At 37.2% G+C, this 27,274-nt stretch overlaps 1 protein-coding gene across 5 annotated transcripts in view; it reads right to left on the bottom strand.

Moving 5' to 3' along the window:
* ANO3 (anoctamin 3) overlaps positions 1–27,274 on the bottom strand; it is a 452,178-nt gene that overhangs the window by 287,162 nt on the left and 137,742 nt on the right. Inside the window, exon 1 of one of the 5 annotated variants that reach the window (XM_008522752.2) lies at positions 9,843–10,120. The exons of the other annotated variants lie outside the window; for them this stretch is intronic. Within the exon in view, the coding sequence (XP_008520974.1) occupies positions 9,843–9,888 (46 nt within the window). The 5' untranslated portion in view covers positions 9,889–10,120. Of the gene's footprint in view, positions 1–9,842; positions 10,121–27,274 lie in introns of those variants that run through there. 5 annotated transcript variants of the gene reach the window in all.

Genomic DNA, 27,274 nt, shown 5'->3' with positions numbered 1-27,274 from the left:
AAACCACTCTATCAGCAAAATTTATATAGAAGAAAAATAGAAATTTAGAGAAGTAAAAATTATGGCAAAGATGATACAATCACACATAGCAAATCATATAGAAGCATCATTTGAATCCAAGCTGTTTGACACCTCCACTCAAATTCTTAACCATTTATGTTTCTGTTATTATAAGTCTGAGGACATCTTGCATTAATATGTTCAGTCTGTACTCGCAGTAATTTTAGGCAAGTAGCCTAGGAAGTATACCACTGGCTGGAAGTGTACCACCATGTCTGTGAGCTCTACCAGTTCACAGCTAAAATACACTTTTTTGTCTTTTGAATAGGTCTAAACTGAGCTGATTTTAGTAAATTAAACTCACTTTACCTAAAAGGAAAAAGAAGTTGAATCTTTGCAATCAGCTAAACTTTGGGAGAATAATTTGAAAGACGAATTGGGAAATGTTGGTGCAACCAAGTAGGTAGTGAAGATTACGTAGGTAAAGAGCAAAAACCCTGTGCTGAGTAATGGACAGCCTTTAATCTTAGTGATTTGGAGGTGGAGTAGGTAGCTACTGGTGTTTTACAAATACATTAGTTCTGGGGCCAGCCGATGGCATAGTGGGCTTTGGAGGCCTGGGGTGCACCAGTTCTGATCCTGGGCATGTACCTACGCACCACTAGTCAAGCCATGCTGTGGCAGGTGCCCCGCGTATAAAATAGAGGGAGATGGGCACAGGTGTAGGCTCAGGGCCAATCTTCTTCAAAACACACACACACACACACACGCACACACAAGCCCCGCAGGAGGAACTAACCATACAGAAGAGCTAGCCCTCAGGACATCTCTGCCTGCCAGGCAGGCGTCTTAGCCTACACAACTAGTAGCAGTCTTGAACACTTGCTAAACTTTCCTGTCCTTCAGTTTCCTCATCTACGAAATTACAATACTAGAAGTTCCTCTTTGTGAATATTAAATGGGTTTCTACCAGCAATCATTTTAAACAGGGTCTGGCAAAGAATAAGTGTTTAACAATAGCACTTACTATTATTCTGATTTCATAAGTAAGGAAATTGAAACCAAGTGAAATTAGTTAGCTTGCCCATGATTGCTCACAATGTAATAGTCTTAAGCTTTAAATACAGTTCTGTGTGATTCCATGTCCTTGCTTCTGACTTCACCCACTATCTTTCTCACAATGACTGTAAATTATGATAGTAAATTTAAAAAAAAAACAAACACACATACCTAACACACGTCTTCCCTATCAAGGAGAACTCTAAACTTTTACCAGGTACTTTATTTTTAAAAAGCCATTCTAATATTTCATTATGAGAGAATATTCACCAAAGCCCCTTCTTTTCCAAAAAGTTAAACAGTAAAAAATAAGAACTAAAATATCTAGAGCAAAGATAAAGAATGGCAGCATTTGGGGTATTTCCATGATAGAACAACTGAAGACAAAGTCTGAGAGCTCTCTACAAGTCTAATAACTCATTGACCCAAGGGTCCAGTGAACGAGACAAGACAGTAACTCTCATTTAGGAACCTCATCAAACATTAAAAAGGAAGGATCAGGGAATTATAGTTAATATTAGAAACACACTAAAGAAAGCTCACATTATCTTTTCATAGTACTAAACGCATGTATACAGCTAAGGTATCTAGAATCTATATAGTTTGCCTCTACTAATAACAGAGAGCATCTATTTACAACTTACTATAGTCCCCTCACTTAAATTCATTATCTCACTCAGGGCTTAAATAGTTATAGTATTATTTTACAAAGTTGTTTCTCAAATGGGCTCAATTGTCAGAATCCCTTAGGATGCACATTTGTTAAGAACACAGATTCCTAGTCTCCTCCCCTGGAGACGAGATTCTCTAAGTCTTGAGAGACTGAAAAGTTTGCATTTTAACAAGAACTCCAGATGACTTTTTAGATCTTGTAAATTTGGGAAACCTAGATCTTATAGTTGAGGGAAATTAACTAAGGTAGATGAGACAAACCGCTTAAGATACCAGTGAGTGGGGGCCGGCTCCGTGGCCGAGTGGTTGAGTTCACGCGCTCCGCTGCAGCGGCCCAGGGTTCGGATCCTGGGCGTGGACATGGCACCGCTCGTCAGGCCACGTTGAGGCAGCGTCCCACATCCCACAACTAGAAGGACGTGCAACTAAGATACACAACTGTGTACAGGGGGTGCTTGGGGAGATAAAGCAGAAAAAGAAAAAAAGATTGGCAACAGTTGTTAGCCCAAGTGCCAATCTTAAAAAAAAAAAAAGATACCAGTGAGTGATGGAAACTGTGGTTTAAACCACATCTCGTGCATATATTTGCAAAGCAGCCACCCTCCCACCCCCAAATTGCTGTTAATAGTACTCCAAAGTCAAACATATATATAGAGAGAGAAAAATATATATACACAACTTTAGGAGTTAGTTTTGGAAGATGACTTTTGGTCAGCCTATTAACTTTGTAGAAACGTAATGATAAAAAATGTGTCATGACTATTTCAGTGCATTTGCAAAATACTTTCAGCAATGTACTTTCATGTCCACCCAATTTCACCCACAGAAAAGTCCTCTCCTGCAAGGCCAATTGCATCTCAGTCATACTGAAGACGTGAATACGGGGACTCATTGTTTGGTGAACCTGGATCCTGCAGCTGGCACCGGCTTCTTGCATGCCTGTTGGGTTGAAACCAATCAGAATTTAAAGTAATTGCCACTTTACAGTACAATTTAGGAGGAAGGGCAATAATAGAAGGGACAGCTGGGCTGGTTGTACAAATGCACTGCCAGGTTTAGGATACGATTTCACACTTCTGTAACCTGTGATGAACTGTAGAGTCGGAAAGGATCGTGAAGACTATTCTGTTTCCGTTTTACTAAGGCCACAGAAGGGACAGTGAACTATCCATGACCAAGCTTGGAAACTGTACAACTGTGCCTTGAACTCTGAAATTTTCGCAGAGGAGAGGGAGGGCAAGGGAACAAGCTGCAGACAGCTGTGGTGGAAATCAATGGGCGTTCGATGCCTTCCAGCTGCTTAAGTTCTTTGTCTTGCAGAGAACCTGCAGCAAGGAGGCTTCCCACTGGGAGGTGGGTCAGTTAGAAAGGTGGACTCGAGTCAGGGAGGGCTGTGTTCAAACCCCAGCTCTACCACTCATTAACAGTTAACTTGGCAATGGATGTAACATCTAAACCTCAATTCTCTCACCTTGAAAACAGGAAAAATAATACATGTAACCACTAACGCTTTAGTAAGTTTATGAAGGAATGCAGTGTGCTTTTCAGTTTGGGGACAGTGGGTGGTAGGAGCGGCCCCACAACATTAGCTGCTGCTGCTGCTTTGCTGTTGCCGTTATTATTATCCTTTATTACAGTCCTGAGAGGTAGGGATTACCACCCCAAAATTTTGGAAAAGAAACCTATGGCTCAGAAAATGTAACTACCCAAAGTTACAGAGCAGTGATGGGATTCAAGCACAGGGAACTTTGAGTCAATCCTCTTCTTATCAAGGTACAACTTCTTTACATTAATCCACAAATTTTACATTAATATTTTCTAAACATCTGCACAATTATAAAATACTAAAATAATAAACAGAGGAAGGCAGAGTTTTTCTGTGCTTTTTTAAAGGTTTGGATTTCTTTTGATAAGTTGATTTATATAATCATCAACCCCCATTTTTTTTTCTTTTTTCTTTTTTGGTGAGGAAGATTGGGCCTGAGCTAACATCTGTTGCCAATATCCCTCTTTTTCTTTGAGGAAGATTGTCTCACTGAGCTAACATCTGTGCCAAAATTCCTCTTTTTGCATGTGGGATGCCACCATAGCATGGCTTGACAAGCAGTGTGTAGGTCCACACCCAGGATCCAAATCCATGAAGCTTGGTCTGCCAAATGGAGTGTGCAAACTTAACCACTATGCTACCCAGCTGGCCCCTCCCAATATTATTTTTTCAGTAACATCCACATGCAGAGTATAATGTTAAATCCTAGATTCAAATGAAAATGTCAGTTCTCTAGATTCCTCAAGAAATATGATGTTTTGGATAAACAAACTTCTAGATAGCTTTAAAACACTCACACTTTTCCATTATAGTTACTTTGGATGGAATTTCTTTTAAGCTTTATCACTTTTCTTTATTCCCAAGTACAGAAATGTATTTATCACATAATATACACTATTTTCACTAATTAAAAAGTCATCATTTCAGACATCAATGTTCTTACTTTGAAGTAACACATAATTCCTCAGAGCCATTGGAGGGATGCAGCATGTTTTTAAGAAATGGTCCCAGACACGTGTGTTTTCTTTTTGGATTGAAATATCTCCATATTCCTTTCATAGTTTGGTTTACCCTTACTTGAGAGATTATCCATGGGGAACTAGAGCTGTAAATATCTAGGAAATCCCCTGTGGAAGGAAAGAGAGGGAAGGGTGAATATTAAGGGCCAGAGCAGAAGACCCGAGGGCTCTCAGTGAGATCAGACACTCGGTCATTTCTGATGCTCCAGGTTGACATGTAGTACCAGCCTGAGAGAAGGGTAATTCCTGAAACTAAAATATCTCCCCGAACTTTTGTTTTCCTATATAGCTATATAGCTTGGAATTATTTTAACAAAAGACAATGCCTTCTCTCCTTCAGTCATAAATAAATAAATAGACAGTCAAAATACCAGGGAGAGTTATATATACACAATGGAATACTACTTAGCCATAAAAAAAGAGAAAATCGGCCCATTCGCAGCAACGTGGATGGACCTCGAGGGTATTATGTTAAGCGAAATAAGCCAGACAGAGAAAGACAAACTCTATATGACTCCACTCATAGGTGGAAGTTAATATATTGACAAGGAGACCTGATTGGTGGTTACCAGGGAAAGGGGGGGTGGGGGGAGGGCACAAAGGGGGAAGTGGTGTACCCACAACATGACTAACAATAATGTACAACTGAAATCTCACAAGGTTGTAATCTATCATAACATTAATAAAAAAAAAAAAAATACCAGGGAGAGTTAACATACATGTAAATGCATTTCTGTCAATGCATAAATGGCTTCAGATTTTTTTCTGGTTTCACCAAGGTAAGAGTATAAGAAGGTTCTAGATCCTAAAGATATCAGTGCAAGGGGAAAAGGAGGCTTAAACAACGTATATCAGAGATTCTGAAACTAGGTATTTTCTCCAACACTGTTCCTTCTGTTAAGGGAGTGTTGCCAAGAGCCTTTACAGGTGGGCACCTGCAAGAGTGAAAAATTTATTTTGAAGAAAAGAGAATAAAAATGCTTTGCAGTCTGCAAATCCCCAGGTAAGTGTAAAGATTATTTTTATGAAACCACTTATTTGAGTGGGAAGTATCTGACTCTGTGAAATCATTAAAAACATTCTTTTCATGTTTCACCAAATGTCCTTTGGTTAAAGTATAGTGATGAATCACTCAGCTTTAGCTGACCCCATTAAGCCCAAGCCTTTAGGGACAGGCTGTGTTCGGTGTGACCTCAGGTTTCTCTGAAAGTCTTACTAGCTGTATTGGTAAATAGCCATCAGAAGCCAGAACTAACACTCTCCTTCTCTCACCCACTCTTGTATGACACATGAATCCATCCTAAACCAAGTGAAACAGAGCAAGGCAGACTGGAAAACACAGTTGGACTATCACCAGAAATCCCTGCTAATCTGCCAACTAATGCATTCCCCCAACATGTGCGAAGGCAGAGGCAAACATGCACTCCCCATTGTCTGCAAGCATAGCAGACCCCAACGCACCCCTGGGACCTCAGAAACAGACAAACTGTGGAATGAGGATTCTCACTTTTTACCTTCTAATTTATTAAGCCTCTTAATAAAACAATCTAGAATTTAATGAAAGTGGAATAAAAATTCAAAAATACATATGGATTTCTTCTTCAGAAAACAAAATTTAACTGACATTGCCAAGAAACAAAATGTCAACATCGTCCCAGAAAAATGCCGAGTTGCCTATAATTCCCATGAAGGCTGTGTTTAGTAAACCTGTCAGACTTCCTACCTTACAAAGTTCTCTGAAGGAGGAGGTTGTTTCAGTAACAGCTTCAGGAGTGAAAGAGTTCTTGATGACAGCACTAAGCACAGGGCCTGGCATATAGTAAGAGCTTGGGTAAATATGGGTTGAATGGAGATTAAACAAACACAATTTCTTTCCAATGGAATTTTAAAATTATGAAATGAATTGAATATCTAAATTTACTCTACAGGAGTTTTGGGGAAGTTTTCCTGAGGGATGGGCAGATGAGTTGGGTAGTTTAGAATTGTAACTCAAGACTACTGTAAGGAATCATTAGATGGACTCCAGTCTAGAGTCCACTTTTCCTTCAGAAAATCCCAAAGTAACAAAATTGAGTAAGACAAAGGAAAATAAAGAGCAAAAAATTATATAAGGGCAACACTAAGGGTTTCTTTTACTTCTAAGGAGTCAACAAAAGATGGATGAGCCTGGGAACAATAATAATAACAACTACTATTATTATTATTCACCATATTTTTGAGCCCAAATTGTGTCCTAAAGTGCTAAGTACATTAAACTTTGCAATGTAGATTTTAGCTTCATTTCACAGAGGTGGTAACCGAGGCTTAGAGAGATTAAAGAATACAACTTGTAAATAGAATCTGTAGGATTAAAATCGAGGGCTGAAAATGAAGATCATAAATTAAATTAATGGAGAAATTTGGTTTCACATATAATATTTCATTTTACAGATAACTATTCTGGCATCTATACTGATTTGTTGAAAAACAGGGAGTAAACTCAGTGAAGGAATTTGGATCCAGGATTGATTAGTACGTAGTTCTCACATATATGGGAAAGTCTCCATGCTGGCTCAGAGTTTAAATATACAGTGCGTCTGTTTTTCACGTGATGGTGGAAATTTTTAGTCTTATAATAAGGGTGTTTTCTGGATATCTCAGGTTCTTTCTAGGTATAATAAAGTTGAAATCAAAATAGGAAAAACTATCTCACTTTATCAAAACAAAAATAATCCACATAAACTGGTTTACTCAGCTAAAGTACTTCCTACAAATGAACTAAAAGCAGGGTTTTCTTCTTTATCTGGTCCAGGAGGAAATCATCTCTACTTTCACATTGTCACCTGCCCCTCCCATAAAACAGACCAAGAGAGATAGAAAAGGCCATAGGTTTCAGGAGTTCAAGCTCTTCATTATTATATACGAAGCAAAATCCAAAGAAATTAAACACTTCACTCAAGGTTTTTAAGCTAGTTACAAAAATGAACTTAGAATTTAGGACTCAAGAGTTCCAATACAGAATTTTCTCCACTTCAATGTGCTGTTTTCAAGTTAATATTATGGTGAAAAAGACCCCTAAAAGTTTTGTTTCATGTCTCCTGTGTCAGAGAGCATCTAGAATATTATTTTGCCTCTTCTTCTTTGAAAAATTAAAATAGCTAATCGTCAGTTTAGTATGTCTTCAAGGTTAAGAAGCAATTAACTGGATGCTGATCATCACTGATCATCAGGGAAATGCAAATCAAAACTACACTAAGATATTACCTTACCCCATTAGATTGGCAAAAATATCCAAAACCAAGAGTGACAAATGTTGGAGAGGTTGTGGAGAAAAAGTAACCCTCATACACTGTTGGTGGGAATGCAAACTGGTGCAGCCACTATGGAAAACAGTATGGAGATTTCTCAAAAAGTTAAAAATAGAAATACCTTATGACCCAGCCATCCCACTACTGGGTATCTATCCTAAGAACCTGAAATCAGCAATTCCAAGAGTCCCATGCACCCCTATGTTCATCGCAGCATTATTTACAATAGCCAAGACGTGGAACCAACCTAAGTGCCCAGCAACTGATGATTGGATAAAGAAGATATGGTATATATACACAATGGAATACTACTCAGCCATAAAAAAGGACAAAATCATCCCATTCGCATCAACATGGATGAACCTTGAAGGTATTATGTTAAGTGAAATAAGCCAGACAGAGAAAGACAAACGCTATATGACTCCACTCATAGGTGGAAGTTAACACATAGACAAGGAGAACTGATCGGTGGTTACCAGGGAAAAGATGGGGGGGTTGGGGGGCGGGCACAAAGGGGGAAGTGGTGTTCCCACAACATGACTAACAATAATGTACAACTGAAATCTCACAAGGTTGTAATCTATCATAACCTTAATAAAAAAAAAAGAAGCAATTAACTGGAAGCACTTTAATGGTGCTTCCTCTCCTATCCTTTCTTCTCTCCATATTTATCCTTCTGCTAAAGTCGCCTTTTGTGCCAAAAAGTGAAGGAAGACTTGAAAATAAATAGCTCATGATGTATCATAAAGGAAATGATATGAAGTGCCAGGACTTGCATAATTGTTTATCACTCACTTTGAGCAACTACAGTTGGTTCTGTAGTTGGCAATTATTTGCTTTTTAAAAACACAATATGTTACGTGGGGGCCACTTCAAGGTTCCAGGCCCCAGAAATAAGTCACTCATAACCGTGCAGCAGAGCAGGATATTAATTGTATGAAGCTGGTACAAAGTTCCTATAACTTTTGTCTTCATTCTGAAAGTTTGTCTGTGTTTAAAATAATGATTAAAGAGCACACAACTTCTTGAAGCAATTTAGTTTTCTTTGGAACATTTAGATTTGAAGTAGCACCGCATACTAGCTGAAATTTTTGTCCACCCTGACAGTCTCTCACTTCACTCCCAATTTCAACATATTTTTCAGAGAACCTAGAGAATTTGGACTTGAACAGAGTATGAAATTATGCAAGCTGAAGCTCACTCAGTCCAATATTCTGCCCACCACAGGAATCCCTACTAAATTATTCCTGGCGTGTCCATCCAGTTTTTGCTCAAAAAAAAAAGTCAAAGATCTACACAGGAACAATTGTTGACAAAAAAAAAAAGAAAAGCATAACATCTGTGAGGGAAAAAGTAGGAATATTTAAGTAAATATTTACTTCACTTTGCATGAGCAAATTTACCATTCCAGAATTCACAAATCTTAGGTACCATAAGGTCAACTGTGGAACAATTACCATTATTAATTCATAAAACGGCAATTATATTTTTAATAAATGTTTTTGGATAAACTCCAGAAAACTGGGAATATGCCTAAAAATAAATGTGCTCTATAAAAAACTTTTAAACAAAATAAGGATCAAGGACCAAGGAGTGAGGATAACTTGGAAAAATTCTTGATTTGACTCTGAACATACAGACACATCACTGCATCCAGAGAATTGAAGGAGGCGAGAGAGAACACAAAGTCCCCAGAATAGGAATCTACCAACGACAACAAACACCTGAAACCCAGAACCAAGCAAGAACGAGAGCAAAATTAAGTTTTCCAAGAAAGTTTCAAAACCCCTTCAACAGGCCAACTTCCGGAACTCTAAAAATTCATTTGTCCTAGGATCGTGTAAAAGAGTCTCAAATACGATATCCACTTATGTGAAGCTTATTAGCCGACTGAATCTCAGCCTGGGGTAAACATGGTCCAATACTCCTGTCTTCAAACCTCAGAGCGCTGTTGGGCTGGCAGAACCATCCCTACTGACTGGATTACTGCAATACATTGAAAGTCTTAGCAGAGAGCGACGTAAAATCACTCCCTGAAATGACGAATTCCGCTTCTCCCGGGGACCGTGCGGAGGCTCAGAAATCAGACTCATCCCGGATGCGAGTGAAGAGGCATTAAAAAAAAAAAAAGGAACAATTTTTTTTAACTTCACAGAGTTCTCCACCTCTGCATCGCATTACCTGGAAAGGATGCTCCTACACAACTACAAGGGCATGCAGTGGGGACGTGACGCCAGGGGGACCAAGATTCCTACTGACCTTTTTGCTGTTTAAAGGACTGAATCGAGCCTGAATGGTGGACCATTTTCACTCTGTGCGACCCCGCTGGGTTAGGAAGCTGTCCAAGAGAGGGAGGCGAAGGAACAGTAACCAGACAACCAGAGGCAGCCGGACTCCTGCAATTCCAGAGCCTCCGCGAGAGCGCTGCAATCCGACACCTGCTTTAGCCGGCACTCGGCTGCCGGGGCTGGGCGCCTACCGTCGTCATGGCAACGTCGGAGGGCGGTCCAGCGTCCGGCTCCCCTTAGCGGCTACTCACGGAATAACCCGGCATCCCCGCAGCGTCCAGTGCCGCAGTGTGGGTGGGCGTTGCGCGGGGTTTGCAGGGCATGGGAGGGGAGGACTTTTCTTAGCGACTATAAATAAATCCGAGCAAATCTCTAGGGCCACTAGTAATTCCCTGTTTTTCAAGTTTTTCGGCTGGTTATTATATCCAGGCACAAGCATTGATTTCCTAAAAAGTTGGTCTGTAAATACTGGCATTTACAGAAGGGAAAAGTTGGTCTCTGCTCTGAGAGGAGCCCAATGGAAAATGCAGAGACGTTTTCATCTTTCCCTCTCAAATTTGAATATGGGACATATGGATAACCTCCACTTATCCAGTAGAACGGTTTTACACTTGAGTTCTTGTGCTTTTCAGCTGTTGAGACCTTGAATCATATATGATAGTGACACTGGACGTTTAGTATCTACTAAGTAACAGGTGTGGAAAAAACACTATCCATGATACTTAATTTAGTCGTCATAAAAGCCCTATGAATTAGATAGAATATTATTATTCTAATATTGTGAAAGTGACTGAGGCCCAGAACAAGTCTCAAGATCACGTAAACCAACACCTTACCCAAGAGAGAAAGGCACTCGATACCCAAAGGGGTGAAGCGACTTTCCAAAGGCTACACTGCAGTGGCCAACATAGGGTCAGGAGCCAACCCAACACATTTTTCAGTACAGTCTCTTTTCCTCTTACACTGCTGTCTAATTCAAACCTCTAAGTTCCTCCTGGAAGATGTCACATTTTGCTGAACAGACACAAAGCAAAAGAGTCTATAGTTTCCTGAGTTATGAAGGTTTGTGAGATCAACGCAAAATCAAGTGAAGCATCCAAACAGCAGTGGTTGGAAAAAAGAAAGATGCGGAGATTTCCAAATTTCCAAAACCTCAAATAGGCTGAGCTGCTGTCATATGCTCTTTGATTTTACTTGTGGCATGATACAAGGACAGTAAAGAGAACATAGCTTTGAGCAAGCAGATGTTTCAGTTATATATGACTGCATAGCAAATCACCCTGAAGCTAGAGGCTTAAAACTAACATTTATTCTCTCTCGTGGTTTTTTTACAGGTTGGCTAGGCTCAGCCTAGTGGTTCTGACTCAGAGTCTCTCTTGCGTTTCAGTGACTGGGCCTGAAGTCATCTGAAGCAAGAAGAGAGAAATTGGATTCCTCTCTCAGTGGGAGGTTTATCAAAGAATGTGCAGCCTTCTTTAAAGAAGGATAATGGTCTTTCCAGAAAGAAAATGTTGGGCATTCAATAAGAGTTCAGTATGCAGTCACTAAATACTGGGCTATGGAGAATGAACTCAGCGTGAGTTTATCTCGAACTGAAAATCTAGAACAAACCTAGAGCATAGCTCCACAAAGGCTCATTCTATGGATATTTTTTAGAAGAGGACACTGAAACCCAGAGCAATAAATGATAATTTCCCTAAGGGTGTTTTTTGTTTTGTTTTGTTCATTTGCAGTTAAAATTCTAATACAACTTAACCTACAGGTCATTCTGATACAACCCAACTCACAGGATTCTACTACAACACAATTCTGAAAGGTGAGAATTAAATTAAATAATGTTTTTAAGGACTAGTTCATGGCAGGAAACAAATGTCAATAAATACTAAATTATACTACTATAATTATGACCCCTGAAGATCTGATTCTCTTTTTAAAACCCTTTTAAATCATCAGGATTAGAGTCAGAAATATTTTTGAAATGTGAGCATTAATTAAATTCATCATCAGGAGGAACAGTTGAGAGAATCACAAGCCTCTGGTTCTACTCCACATCTCCAGGCACAGGTAACAGCTTCTGTTTCCTAGAACCTCTTCTTTCTGCTGAAGTCTGATTTTCTCCAACCAACTCCCTGACCCACAGCTCAGCAGGAAGCAAGGATGTGTGTGCTGGAGCTAGAAATGAGTTACAAATTTGAACCTCATTCAAAATTTTTTTTTCCAAAAAGAAAGTAGTTTGTATTATTTCTAACATCATTTCATCCTAACCTCTGCAGTGCATCTATGATTAAATTATCTTGTCATAAAGTTGATTGCTTTTAATTAGAAACATTTCAGGCAGCACTGACAAATTAACTAGCAGGGGATTCAAAGAACGTCTTTGCTTGTTTTAAAATCTGTGTTTTAGGGAATGTTGCTAGAGGAACAGCTTTGTGAGGGACTGAGGAAATTTCAAGCACCATCTGCTTTACAGGAAAGGCAACACAAAGAGAAGGAGAAGCTCTGTGTGTGTGTGTGTGTGTGTGTGTGTGTGTGTAAAGAGAGAGTGTGTGTGTTTTGGAACTGGGGAGTACAGAAAGAGAGGTTTGAGCAAAGACCTTCCTGAAAACTAAATGTTCCTATGATCTGATAATAGGAAATATTTTGATAGTAACATCTCTATTGTAGAAAGTTTAGTAATGAATATAAAATAGCCTCAAGGCTAAACTGATTGTTGCTTTGGTTTTTCTTACTATTTTTGGCTTCAAACTTCTTTCTTCAAATTTTAATGATGAGAAAATAATTATATAATTTTCAGAGAGGGGGTATGATCAAAATCATATGTAGTATGACATTGGCTATGTTTGGCAAGATAGAAAAAAAAAGACAGGAAAGAAACATACAAATTTTCCAGAATAATTAATTTTTCAAGTGAGGATTAAGGTTTTTATACTTCCTTGTTTTTGTCATTGTCATGCTTTCTACAAATGATCTATATTGATTTTTATATTTATTGTATACATATATCTTTAAACTCCCTCCATATTTGTCGTTCACCAATTTTTCTGTCTTTTTCAGTCTTGGACCCTGTTTATTTTCTTCCTTGCTGAAGATTCTGCTGCATTCTCCTCCCCACAGCTCACCACCTGTCTCGTGTCCTAGGTAAGTAATTACTTTATCAGGCTCCACGCTAACTTTCGCCTCGCAGAGAGGTAAGGAGCTCTGCTGTTTACATCACCGGGAGGCTTTTTATTCTTTTGCATCCTGAAAGAGGACCACTCAGCTCAGTCAATGACAGGTTTCTCTGTATTGTGCTCTATTGTAGGAACTGTCCTTGCCTCTTTGGGTCTTCAACTACTGACTTAATTGAAATTGAAATTGCCAATTCTGCTCCTCATTGCCTAAATGGAAACAGAGATAGAGATAAAAATTCTCTTTGAGTTATTCCCTTTCTAGAACCCAGTCATTTAAGGTATTGATGGGCAAAATGAAATAGCCAAGTCATGTTGATAATGGATTTATCTGCAGAGTAGGAAGAGAGAAGAAGAGAGAGATCTCCTTGCAAGACATTATTAGAGGGAGACTGGTCCCCTTGAGAGCAGATTGAGTGTAGAATGTCTGCTTCTTCAGAGACTGGTATAGTTCTTGTCACACAAGCTTTAATAAATGCTTACTAATGAATAAGTAAAGAAACCAATGCAATTAAAAATTTAAAATGACTTCAAGAAAAATGCTTGTTTAGTGCCCTGGGTAGTTGTCATCTTCCTTATGCAAAGCCAAGGGAAATTATATTAAAATAGTTTGTGTATTTTATATCTATATTTATATTTAATATATTCAGTATTTTCTTGTTTCTAGTTGCTATCCATACTTTGTTAAAGACATAAGCAAGCTCTTCAAAAAACCATATGCTGTGATAAATGGAAGGGTGGAGTGCAACTTAACAGTTATTTCCCAAAAAGCCTATGATTCTTGGTCACATGTGACAGTATAAGCACAGAATTAAGGAGGTTAGTCTTGCTGATATTCAGACTATATGCTCAGAGAAGCATTCAGAAGTGACATTCCTGATGGATATAAGTGACTAAGAGAAAGCAGTGGAGGAAAATCTGGAGCCTCTACCTTCTCTGAATCCAGCACACAGTATTTTGAAGAGACAGGAACACAAAATGATTTGCTTAAGAAGACAGCATCAAAAGAAAGCAGATGTGTGGGACAAAGTAGGAGATGATAAATTTAACACAGTTTGTATGTTATGTCTCTGCTGAAAAACTTACAATTACTTCTTCAAATTGCCTCAAAAATCAAGTCCACGTTCATTGGTCTACCATTCAAGGAGCTCCATGATCTGCTCTCAGCACTTTGCAATCTTGTTTCTAAGACTCTCTTTTAGAAACTCTTTTGATCCTATAGGCCTCTCTTCTTCCTCATAGGCCTCTCTGCTTGTGCTGCTGCTGTGTCCTCCACTTGAAATGCTCATCTTACTTAGAACTCCTATCCTACCCGTAAGTTTTCTCAACCCCTACCCATCCTTCGAGGCCCCAGAGCAATGCATTTCCAGGACGAAATTTTCCTTTATCCACATCCACCCAGTATAGAGCCAGTTAGATGTGAATTTAACCTCCTGTAATTCTGATAGAATATGACTAACATATTTCATGGCATTTTTACATGTTTCTACTATGCAATATATATATAAGCTTTCAAAAGTAGGCACATAATTTTCTCCTAGCTCAGAAGAAATGCTTTAAGGAAGACCGTGTTGATTCATTTTTTATCTCTTACATTGCCTAAAAGATGGTCTAGCACATAAAATATTATCAAATTCACATTTGCTGAATAAACGGTTTTCCACGTTGCTCAGCTACTATTTATTATTTGTGAAAATAGTCTAATATAACACATTCAAATATAAACCCAGTATATTGATTATATATAAACCCATTAAATATAAACCCAGTATATTAATTATATATTAATTAAATATAAACCCAGTGTATTAATTGCCTTTCAAGATTGCCTTACATTGCTTTGTGATCTTATTTATTCCAGTCTATTAATTTCATAAAGACTGTTTTTCCTGTGTTGTTTTGAAAGTCTAAGAATGTAATAATTGTTGATTTATTTTTATGTCTGCTCATCTTCATAAGTTCTTCAACTGATACTCTGGCCAGAGTGACCACTCTACCACATTTTGGTGAATTTCTATACTTTTGAGCAAAGCTGATGCTCAGCTGGTGTTCTGGCTGTGGTGGTACTAGTTGTTTATGGCTGGTTCTCATCTGGTAGCTTGATGCCTCTGTCTGACTGGTCTAGACCTGTGCTATATTGTTTGTTTGGGTGTTTGTCAATGGGAAGGTGGAGATGAAGGCAGCTTTTGTAATTACCTATTTATTTGTCAGAGATAATGTATGCTTGACCCCTGAGAAGCTAGAGTGACTGGTTGTGAATACGCTGTTGTCTCTGTTTGAACATAAACAGTTCACCTGAAGCAAGGAATGTGTCTACTGGCTTGTCATTTTTTAAAAAGATATTAAAAATGTAATGCTAAGCAATACTTTAAAAAGATAGTGTGCATGAATATTTCTTTACTGGAAAAAAGGTTCCTGATACATTGTTTATTAATAAAAGCAGACTATGAAAGAATATTGCAGTGTCAGGTAATTTTTTGCAAAAATTATGTATGTATAGATATATCTATAATGATAAAACTCAAAATATGGCTAAATTTACATGGAGAAGATATGAGTGAACTGAATTTTTTTTCCCTTTTCTTACTGATATTTTAACCGTATCCTCCATTCATTCCTAAAGTGAGCTTATGTTCTGGGTTGCTTTTTTTACAGTGCAATTATTAATAGCCTCAAACTTTAAAAAGTGTTCTGTTTTGAACAGTAAGTTATGCAGTCCCCTTAACCATCAAATATGTATTACTTATGTTAGAAAAATATATGTAAAAAAGAAATACAAAATAAGTATTTAAAAATAGTCTGGATAGAAAACATCATTATGCCATTTTAATCTAGTTAGAGGAAAGATTGGAAATTGAAAAAAAATCAGCACTTGGCCATGGAGGCCCCCTTGTTAAACTATGAAAGAAATGTGGAAGGAGGGCATTGCTTTGAGACTCTAGAGTCTCACACATCTCCTGGTGTCTAAACTGGCTTGCTGGCTTACAGTGTGAAAATCACTTTGCTTCTTGGCCCAAGGTGTCTCATCTCTAATAAGGTTGATAGATTAGATGCTCCCTAAGGTCTGTTCTGCCTCTAATAATCTGATTCATGTCTGCCAGAAGAGAATTGCATGTGCTCTGACTTGGGAAATACAATATTTATGGTTCATTTGACCAGGGTTATTCCTCTTCCCCTCTGAAGAAAAGTAGTGGAAATGGTACAGAAAATCTTCATTGATTCAAATCTAAAATTGGAAGCTTTGTGGGAATCTGAATTTAAGGGGTCTCTGAAATCAAACATTTTAATATGATGGAGAGACAGAGTTTTCCAAAAAAGAAGTTACAGGATGAAAAGAGCATTGAATTAATTATTTAGCTAATGAGATACCATTGAATTTACTTAGAAAATAAATATTGGTGACATGAAACCATTTATGTATCAATAATCAATGTGTCAATTATAGCTTTTGTATTCATTAAAGTAAATCTAAAGAAGCTATGTTAGCATCACTGAAAAGTTGATCACATTATGCCTCCTTGAAAAATATTCAGTAAATCACACTTTATATCAAATGAACCTCTTCCTCCCTTCCTATAATTCCTGTAAGTAATAGGAGAAAGCTAGATATGTTCTTTTTAGTACATTTAACAAATATATATTGGAATCTATGTGCCGAATTCAGCCAGGATATATATTTTTAGTTTTTGCATGTTTTATACCAGAAAAAAAAGAGTACATCTTTGTAATTACTTTAAGAATAGATAGCAAATGGTTATATAAGCCCTAAATGTTTGAAGTGCCAAGTCTTCCAAGTTTGTGGTGTTTTATTGTAAAACAAAGGTTGAACTTTTGGAAAAAATTTTATGGCTTTACATTTACACAATAAAAACAAGGATTTTCCTACGTTCTTTTCAAGAAAGTTTACATGTTTACTCTAGTGAATATATTTTCCAATCCCTAAATTAGTTTTTGTCACCTGAAGATCAGTAAAATATTGATGAAGGAAAACAGAAAAGAGACTGACATCAGAATTTTTAATCTGCAATGCTAGAAACTAAAATAGCTTCTTCAGAGTGAGGATAAAAATGACTTCATCCTGGAATCACGTACCTAGACAAGACATAATGTATTCTCAAGTATAGGAAGACATTTGAGGATTTTCAATAATTTGATAAAGATATAACTTACATAATCTCTTTGATTAAACAATTAAGGAAAGACTCTACTAAAAAAGAAGATGAATCAGAAGAGAGACTACAAGATAAGAGGAAAATATAGTAGTACCAAAGTTAATCTATTTATTTAATTAAATTCAAGTGGATAATAATACACTTTAGAGATAATTGACATAAGAGCTATAAAAATACTGAAAATAAAGGACATGCTATAAAATAAATTCAAATTAGTTATCAGTTCTCTCAACAAATCCAGGTAGTTGGGAGTAGGGGAAGTAAAAATGTTTCAGATATCTAATAAGGGAGAGGAGAATGAGAGAGGAAAAGTAGAAAGTGAAAACAGTCCTAAGACCCTCTTTTATTGGAGAGGGGATCAAACAAGAGGTAAGTAGAAGTATGTATCTTAATAGACAAAATAATTTGGTTTAAAGCATCTGATTATGCAAGCAAGGAAAATGAAAGTAATATTTAATGAATGAGAAAAGAACAGTAAATTGTCCAAGCAGAAAACAAATGAAATACATTGCACCTTAATGTATATTAGCCGGTATTCCAAAAATAAACAGACTCATTTTTTTCCATTTAAAGACAGTGACTTATATTGGATTAAAATCAAGATACGTACTTTGTAAGAAATAAAAATATTTAAGGCAAAGCAATAAAGTGGTGGTCAAAGTAATTCCAGGTAAATGAAAATAAAAAAGAAAGCAAGTCTAGCAATACTAATATCACTCAAGACAGAATTTCATACTCGAAGGACTAAAATGTTAAATATGCACAGTATGTAAAGACAAAGGTTTAATTTATAATAAGATATAACAGTCATACATTTTTAAGTACCAAACCATCAGCATTTAATACAAAAGCAAAACTATTAGACAATCAAGAAATTAATAAAATTGCAACTGTAATGGAAGACAATATATTCTTCTCTAAAAATTTAAACAATATATTTGACCAAAGTAAACAAATACCTCAATGACATACTAACAATAAACACACTTCGTTTAACAGACATTATCTTTGTATTTTGTGGCTATTCATAAAAATTGCTCAAGTGCTTTGTCACATCTGCTTAACTTCACTAAACTACAACTGTGTTTTCCAGAATTGCCTTCTCTGTATGGTTCCAGGTTAAAGTGGATCAAAAGAGAAATTCGTGCAAGATTAGGCTAGCTGAGAGGAAGTAGTAGCCACTACACTCTGGAGGTCACTGAGTTTACAAGTGATGAGAGAATGACACAGAGGTGCAGACAGATTCTAGTTAACTCTTGTTCTTCCTGGGACCATGTCCTGCTCATTTTTCACCACAGAAATGCCATGCCAGCATCAGTTACAAAGGCAATAGCCTTTCCATAGGCTGATCCAACAGTGTTCCACCATGATCCCACTCAAGATTCCCTGACACAGTCTAATTTGTCTGCCACCTCCGTGCTTCAGAAGGGCTGCTTAGCAACTTTTCTCTTATCTCTCAATATCCCTTTTTGGACCATTATTCTCAAAAAATTCCTACAGTAGGGTATGTTGTTATTCCTATAATAAATTCCTGTTGCATAATACGTAAAGTATCTCTTATGCTATTTCCCTGAATGAACCCTGATTGATGAGAAGAACAAAAAAGAAGGAAAAGAAAAGCAAAACAGAAAAAATAAAAGAAAAAAATGTAGAGTATTCACAGACCACATTCTCAAATTCTAATCTAAAAAAGTCATAAATAATTTAAAATGGGAAAAATATTTTCTCTGGTAATCAAGGAAATACAAGTTAAAATAACAAGGCATATTTTCAAGCTTTTCACTTTAGCAGGAAGGGAAAGCAGCCTTGATACCTCTTTTTATAGCGGATGTTGGGAAAAGCCTTCTTTCAGACATTGCTTTGGAATTGTGAAGCGTTAGAGCCTACTTTAACCAATAATCCACCTTCTAGAAGTCTATCCCATACAAACAAAGCAGCCATAAATTATGACCCATACGTCAGAGTGTTTATTGATCATTGGTCTTGGTAGCAAAACACTGGAAGAAAACTCATACCCAGAAATATGGTAAATTACGATTTATCCTACCATGAAATCTCTCTGATTATTTGAACAGAGAGAAAATATGTAGAAAGCTACATACTGGATTGTTAACATGGCTAGGAAGTTTAATACGGCTGGAAGGATGAAGAGAGGGAAAGAAGGAAGCCAAAAAAGGGAAAAAGAAAAATGACTATACATTCAAAAGCATGTATATAACCACATTTATGCATTATGTAAAGTTATGTATATGTATGGATAAAATAAAATTACACATTAAAAAAATTCTCAAAATCTGGCCCCATCTAATTTATCCACCATATTTCTCTCAATTCCCCAGCACAAACTCTCAGTTTGGGTCAGAATATATTCCTTGATCTGCCTTACAAAAATACTTCTCTTTGTTTTCTATTTTGGGAATGTTCTCCACCTGTCGTTCATCATCCAAGTTCTTCAATGCCCGGTTGATGTACCACCTCTCTTTGAATATACTAGCCCACATGAAATCTCTTCGGAACTTCATCCCTACTGAATAATTTAGCACTTAATTATATGGAATCACGGATTGTTCTCATTCTTTTATGCCAGTTAGTTGTGTCTCCCTAACTATTAGTCGTATTCTAAGTTTTCTATTTCTCTTAGCAGATGCATCACCAAATTGTACCTTTAGTGTCGTGATTGTTATGTATAGCATAATGGTTGGTCTTTTGTTTCCAAACAGGGAGACTGCAAGGAAAGTATGCAGTCTTGACCTCAGAAGATCTGTGCTCTGTTACTTCTTAAGTGATGTGTCTGAGTACATTTTATTTCTTTTAGCCTTAGTTCCAGTATCTGTAAAATAGGTCTCTGATGCTTAAAGTAAAACTTTAACAGCCTGAATTGGAGAAAGTTATGATTGTAGAGTTGGCTAACCTGGCTTTGAATCTGGACACTGTAACAGTTCTACCTCAGATAGCACCTACAATTAGTTACTTGTCTTCTCATCCATGAGATGGTGGCCTGTTAATAGCTATGACACTTGGTTAACCAGCACTAATGTCACCGTATAATTTATTTCCCTAACTTGCATACTTCTGAGTATGAACATATCACTATTAATAATTACACTGGGTGGGACAACAGATGTAAACAAGAACTGTCCCCAGCAAACTAGAACCTATGGGTACCCTATCCAGAGTAAATATTTGAGCCATAGGTACCTCATTTGTGAGTGGCAGGAGATGATTTTTTTTCTGTACTCACCCCTTCTGTTCTCACCCCTGCCCTTAGTGGAGACAAGAGGTCTTTAGTAAAACAGAATAAAAAGACAGATTCCTTGGTGGCATAATTCATCAGTCACTTGATGAAGGACAGTCGATATTAACAGGGCTATGTTTTGTTTATTTTGTCTCCTCTCAAGCTTTTGAAGGTTATAAAGCAGAGGTTTCAGGTCGATAAACAAGGGACAAATCTAGCCTTGGGGTCATTTTATTAGGCCTACTCAGTGTTGGGTTATTTTTAAGGATTTGAAAGTATCACCAGTATTCTAAATTGAGATATTTATACAAACATCCAGATTTGCAACATCTCTTGCTAAATTGGGGACACTTGTTAAAACTGAAACTTCATTATCACTTGTCAAGGGTCAAGTGGAACTGAATAGTTAATGCCTCCTCTCTAATACTCTCTCCAACTCATCACATTTCCCATGAAATTGAGGGTCATTTCTCGTCCCCTCTATGATATGATGGACTGCCTGCCTAACTCACCCACACATCCTTCTAGACCCTGAAAGATTTAGATACTGTGAGCTTCCGGTGAGCCTCCTTCCAGTAGCCTGTAGCAAAGACTTTCAGAGTGGTGCCAGAAGCAAGGGGGAGAGCAGAGAGTTCGAAAAACTGAGGAGATTTTGAAAGGGAAAAAGGATGGAGACTAGAAAAAAGGAGTGAACTCTGCCATCTGAAGTGGATCTCTATGAACTCATAAATAATGAGATGGGAAATAATATGTAATACATAGATATTTATAGACTGATGAAAACTAGATGGACTGTTCATCATCTGAACATCATAGGTAGGTGTGATCATCTACACCCTGCTTTCCTTCTTCAAATAACATACTTACAGACCTGTCTAGAATTTACAGAAAGGAAACAAAGATTACATGTAAAATAAAAATGATAATACTTATTTAATGTATACAACTGTTGGGATTACAGCCAGGAATAAGTGAATGTGACTTATAAACTGTAAGTAACTACCCAATGTTAAATGGTTGGATGATGATGATGCTGATGGGTCTGTGTTTATGGAGCATGATTGTTGGTTTGGGAGGTTCATTACAATACCTGGATAAAGTCTTTATTTCTCACTTATTTCCTCATTATATTCACTGAACACCTATTGTTGAAAATAGAGAGAAAACCCATTAAGTCATTACTTATATGACTTGATTGGTTTATCATTTATTTAACTTGTGACCTGTGCTCATTGATCGCTGAATGTTGGAGTCCTCAAGAGAGGAAGAGGCAACATCTCTGAGCACCAGATGGGATTGCAGCAAGGGGCCCCGGACAACCCATATTTTGGAAAGTGGAGACAATAATATACAGAAGAAGATAAAGAGAAAAAGAGAGAAGGGAAGGAGGGCCACCTTGCCATTCTGACTTATAATACCAAGGGACTACTTATATCTCTGCATGGCATTCCTGAAGATCCATTTTTGGCAACAGGAATTTTGTATGTTGCCATTTACAATAATAATAGCAATAATAAGTAGAATAACAGCACCTAAGATTTAATGGGAGCTTAGTATGCTAAGCAATTATCTTAATCCTCATATTGGCCTTATGAGATCCATGCTATCATCTCAGATTTATAAATGAGGAAATTGAGGAACAAAGGGATTAAGTGACATACTCAAGATCATGGAGCTAGGGAAATGCATAACCATGATTTGAAAACAGATAATCTGACTCCAAAGCCCATGTGGTTGACTGCCATGCAGTCCAGGTGCAATAGACTATCTCCTAAGGCCATCTTAAGTGGGCACGAATGACATGCTAGCAAGCTTCTTCCCTTTCAAGGCGTTGCTCACATGCTACTCTGTTGATAAGGCCTCACTGAATGTGCTGCATTGAAATTAAAGTTTCCCTCTGCTGTGAACCCACAAATTGTATTTTTATTTCTCTATGCATAGGTAGATATTGCTTTTTGTTACAAACATTTATATATTTTTCTCCTGCTGACTATTTTATGTTGAGAAAAGAAACTTGGCAGTCATGATCTCTTTCTCTCATTCTACCTCTTTCTTTCTAATATATTTCCTTCTTATTATAGTATGAAATAATTTATGGTAATATTTAATTTTATATAAAAACAAAACTTTTCATTATAATGTGATCATGAAAAGGCTTACATTTATATAGCATTTTACAAATTGTTTTATAATTCAATAATTCTTCTAGTACTCACACAAAATCTAAGTTTGTGAAATATGTATTATCACGTTCATTTTCTTAATAAAAGTATGAAACTCAAAGAAATTAAATTACTTTCCAGGGTCAGGTTGTTGTTATATTCCTCAGGCTGACTCACCCGTGGTTCTTGTAATTCTGAATCTAAGATTCTTTCCAGTCTCTCTTCATGTACTTTCTCACCCAGCTAAATATCTGTTGCAAAGGAGACCCATTACATTGGTGTGATAAATGAATGAGAGAATAAGCAGATGTCCTAATGGAGAAAGGTCACTCCATTGCACATATTTTTGTATAGATCTGCCAGCTTTCTGTTTTCATCAGTGGAATAAAATGACTACATGCTAAGATTGGGCTTTCCTAGGCTCTTGTTTAGGAACAAATGGTAAATAGAAGAACAACTTTTGGTTTGTAACAAGGAAGATTAAATTACATTCTCCCTTAAGAATTTGGAATTAATCTAAAAAAGAATTTCCTGAGGAAATGAAAGAAAAGTATATTCCTTTGATATTTCATCTTCTGCCATGTTCAGGAGAAAAAGAGCTGTGTTAAGAAAGGGAAGCTTTTAATAAAGTAAGGGGAAAATCTGGACCAATATCCCAGAAGAATCCTGTGAATCTCCCACAGTTTCTAATCTGGCTTTAATTAAGACAGGAAGACCTATCAGTCCTGAGTGTGGGAGGCAAGTAGTTCTCTGCCACACACTCGGGATGTATATACAGTATTCGTGATTATCTTCAGAAAAACAAATGTAACAAAAGCAGACACTGCTATCTAAGGAGCTTAAATTGATGTTAAAACTCACCCCAGGGAAATTAATATAGTACTGCATAAACTTCCATCAGTTCTACTTTTTAGACACATTACTGTGTAGTTCATTTCATCACCAATATTTCTGAGAACCTACCCTTTATTAGGCACTGTTCTAGTCACTGAAGATAGTGATCAAAACAGAAAAATTAAAGAAAGTAAAACTTCTTTCTCCTATGTAGTACGCAGTCTAGTGGGAGAAGAGAGAGAATAATATAAAAATAACAAAGAATAAAGTATATCAGATAAGTGCTGTGAAGAAAAATAAGTGCCAAAAGGGCGTGGGGAGAGAGGCATGCGATTTTAAATATGGTGGCCAGGAAAGGGCCACTCAGGGTCCCACTGAGGAAGTGATGTTTGAGCCAAGTCCTGAAGGCAGTGAGGCAGTGAGCCATGCACATATCTGAGGGAATAGTGTTCCAGACAGAAGCCACAACAAATGTAACAGCCCACCGGTGAGAGGAGCTACAAGGAGCCCTTGTGCCCTGTGGGAAAATTAGTAGGAGATGAAATCAGAGGAGTGGTAGCTGGGAGTTGCAGGTCATTTTAAGTAAGGTCTGTATGAGATAGGAAGCCTTTGGAAGTTTTTGAGCAGAGGAGTGACATTAACTGATTTAGGTTGTAAAATAATTGTTGAAGCTGCCCTGTCAAGAAGAGAATGTGTGAGGGGTAGGAGGAGGGAGTAAAGGTGAGGTGATAGCAGATGTTAGTTGGGAGGTATTTCACAGTTTTCCAGGGGGAAAGACAACCGTAGTTAGACAGAGTGGTAACAGTGAACGTGGTAAGAAGCAGTTGGACTATGCATACACTTTGAAGACAGAGTCACAGGATGAGTTGACTCATCATATGCGGGGAGTGAAAGTAAGAGGAGCGTCAAGGAAACCACAGGGAGTTTCACCACAGTAACTGGAAGGATGGAACTGCAACAAAATCTGTTGATTAAGGTAAACAAAAACATGCAACATAAAATCTCCCCTGTTAGCAAAATTTTAAGCATAATACAGTATTATTAACTATTCCGTAGCCCCCCAGAGCTTAATCATCTTTCATAACTGAAGTTTTATACCCTTTGACCAGCTCAACTTCTCTTTTTCTTCTCCCCTCAGGCCCTGGTAACAACAATTCTACTCACTACAAAAGAAAAAGAACAAATAAAGGGGGCAGGAGGATAATTTTGGAGTGATGGACATGTTTATGGCATTGATTGTGGTGATGGTTTTATGGGTGTATACTTATCTCCATTTAATCATGTTGTATACATTAATTAAGAATAGCTTATTGTATGTCAATCACCCCTCAATAAAGTGGTATAAAAGAAATAAAAAAGCAAAATGCAACAAAACTTGACCCCCACTCCCAAGAAAAACCAAACTAGTAAATACCCTGACTTGACACTAAGGAATGTACAAAAATGGGCACAATGTACAGAGGAGTGTTTCAATTGGGCTTCACAAAGAAGGCACAAGGTCTTCTCTGGCAGGTCTGGTTTGTGGCCACTTAGTCTTGGAGAAGGAAGGCCTTGGAAGCCTAGGCCTTGCTAACAAAGAGACATGTTAGCCCCTGGATTTCAATTTCTTGATTAGAAACAGAAATTCCTTGGTATAAGAACCCTACATGAAATTTTTACAGAGTGGGATAGAAAGGACATACCATTTAATATTACAGGTGAATCTAAATTGTGGAAAATGCAATTATTCACTTTTGATAAAAATAAAACCTTCTGTGGAATTGTGGGATTTAAAATAATCAACTTAGAGTTGCCTAGTAAGTTATCTTTCTCTTTAGTAATTTATTCATCTACACAGGACTTTGGTGATTTATCTTGTAAGAATACTTTCTCTTACATACATCTGAAGACAAACTAATAATATTACTTTCCAACAACACTTCTAATTCTGATTTCCACAGTTGGTGGAAATTTTATGCATCACTAGTTTCTAGGATCATGCCAATATCTGTGAACGGTCAAGAGCTCTCTCTCTTTCGGAGACAAACCTGGCTTCAAGTCCTGGTTCACGTCCCTCTGAGGGCAGAAGTAGCTAGACCGCAGACAAGCTGCTTCACACGTCTGACACTCATTCACCTAATCTGTACTTGATAGAAGTCCTGGCCTCATAGAGTTGCTAGGAGGAATCAATGAACCTACATAAAGATCTTAACACAGCACTTGGCACATAGGCTAACTCAATAAGTACTAGTTCCTGGTAATATTCTTAATGTTATCTAAGAGCCTGTTTTTACTCATATGATTCTTCATTTATTCACCATTTCTCTTTGCTAATTTTCATTCCATAATCCACTTTTATTTAGGTATACAGAAACTTCTGATAATTTCCTCTAGATACTACTTAATATAGGAAAGCCATTTAGAGGAAAAACGAGTGATGTTAAATAGTAAAGAAAAAAGATAATGGCAAACTTTAGGCTAGAGAAAAGCTAGCCTACCGGTTGCCTGGAGGCATCCTAAGGTAGATTTTACTTAATATACGGTAAGGGGTTGATTTTCAGTTATAGTCTCAGAAATCTGACTTTGACAGAAGGAAGCAGAAACTTTTTCAAAGGTGGGTTTATGGCAACAAAGTTCACGGTATATATTAATAATATCAATACAATGTTGGGAAAACTGGACAACTATATGCAGAAGAGTAAAAGCAAACTCTTATCATACACCACTAACAAAAATTAACACAGAATGGATTAAAGGCTTAAATATAAGACCTGAAAGTGTAAAATTACAAGAAGAAAGCATAAAGACAAAGCTTCTTGACATTGGTCTTGACAATAATCTTTTGAATATGACAAAAAATCTCAAAAAGTGCAAGCAAGAAAAACAAAGATAAACAAGTGGGACTACATCAAACTAAAAAGCTTCTGTACAACAAAGAAACAGTCATCAAAATCAAAAGGAAACCTATGGAATGAGAGAAAATATTTGCAAGCAATCTATCTCATGAGTTAATATTCAAAATATATAAGAAAGTGATACAACTCAATAGCAAAAAGCAAACAATCTGATTAAAGTATGGTCAGGGAAGCTGAATAGACATTTTTCCAAAGAAGACATACAAATGGCCAACAGGTACATGAAAAGATGCTCGACATCACTAAGCACCAGGGAAATGCAAATCAAAACCATAATGAGAGAACACCTCACCCCTGTTAGAATGGCTAGTATAAAAAAGACAAGGGACAACAAGTGGAGAGGCTGTGGAGAAAAGGGAAACCTTGTGCACTGTTGGTGGGAAGGTAAATTGGCACAGCCACTATGGAAACAGTATGGAAGTTCCTCAAAAACTTAATAATAGAACTACCACATGATCCAACATCCCACTTCCGGATATATAGCCTAAGGAAATGAAAACAGAATATCAAACAGATGTCTGCACCCCTGTGATCATTGCAGCATTATTCACAATAGCCAAGACATGGAAACTACCTAAGTGCCCATTGTTGGATGCATGGATAAAGAAAACATGGTCTAAATGTACAACGGAGTATTATTCAACCCTAAAAGAGAAGAAAATCCTGCCCTCTGTGACAACATGGATGAACTTTGGGCATTATGCTAAGTGAAATGAGTAAGACAAAGAAAGACGAATACTGTAAGTTCTCTCTTATATGTGGAATCTAAAATAGCTAAACTCATAGAAACAGAGTAGAATGTTGGTTACCAGGGGCTGGGGGATGGGCAAAATGGGAATGTTGTTCAAAGGTTACAAATTTCCAACCATAAGATAAGTAAGTTCTGGGGACCTAATGTACAGCATGGTGACTATAATTAACAATACTCTATTATGTACT

The sequence above is a fragment of the Equus przewalskii genome, chromosome 6 (genome assembly GCF_037783145.1).
Source record: "Equus przewalskii isolate Varuska chromosome 6, EquPr2, whole genome shotgun sequence".
NCBI classification, from domain to species: Eukaryota; Metazoa; Chordata; class Mammalia; order Perissodactyla; family Equidae; genus Equus; species Equus przewalskii.
The sequence above is the reverse complement of the archived record's forward strand: the minus strand, read 5'-3'. Positions and strand labels throughout refer to the sequence as shown.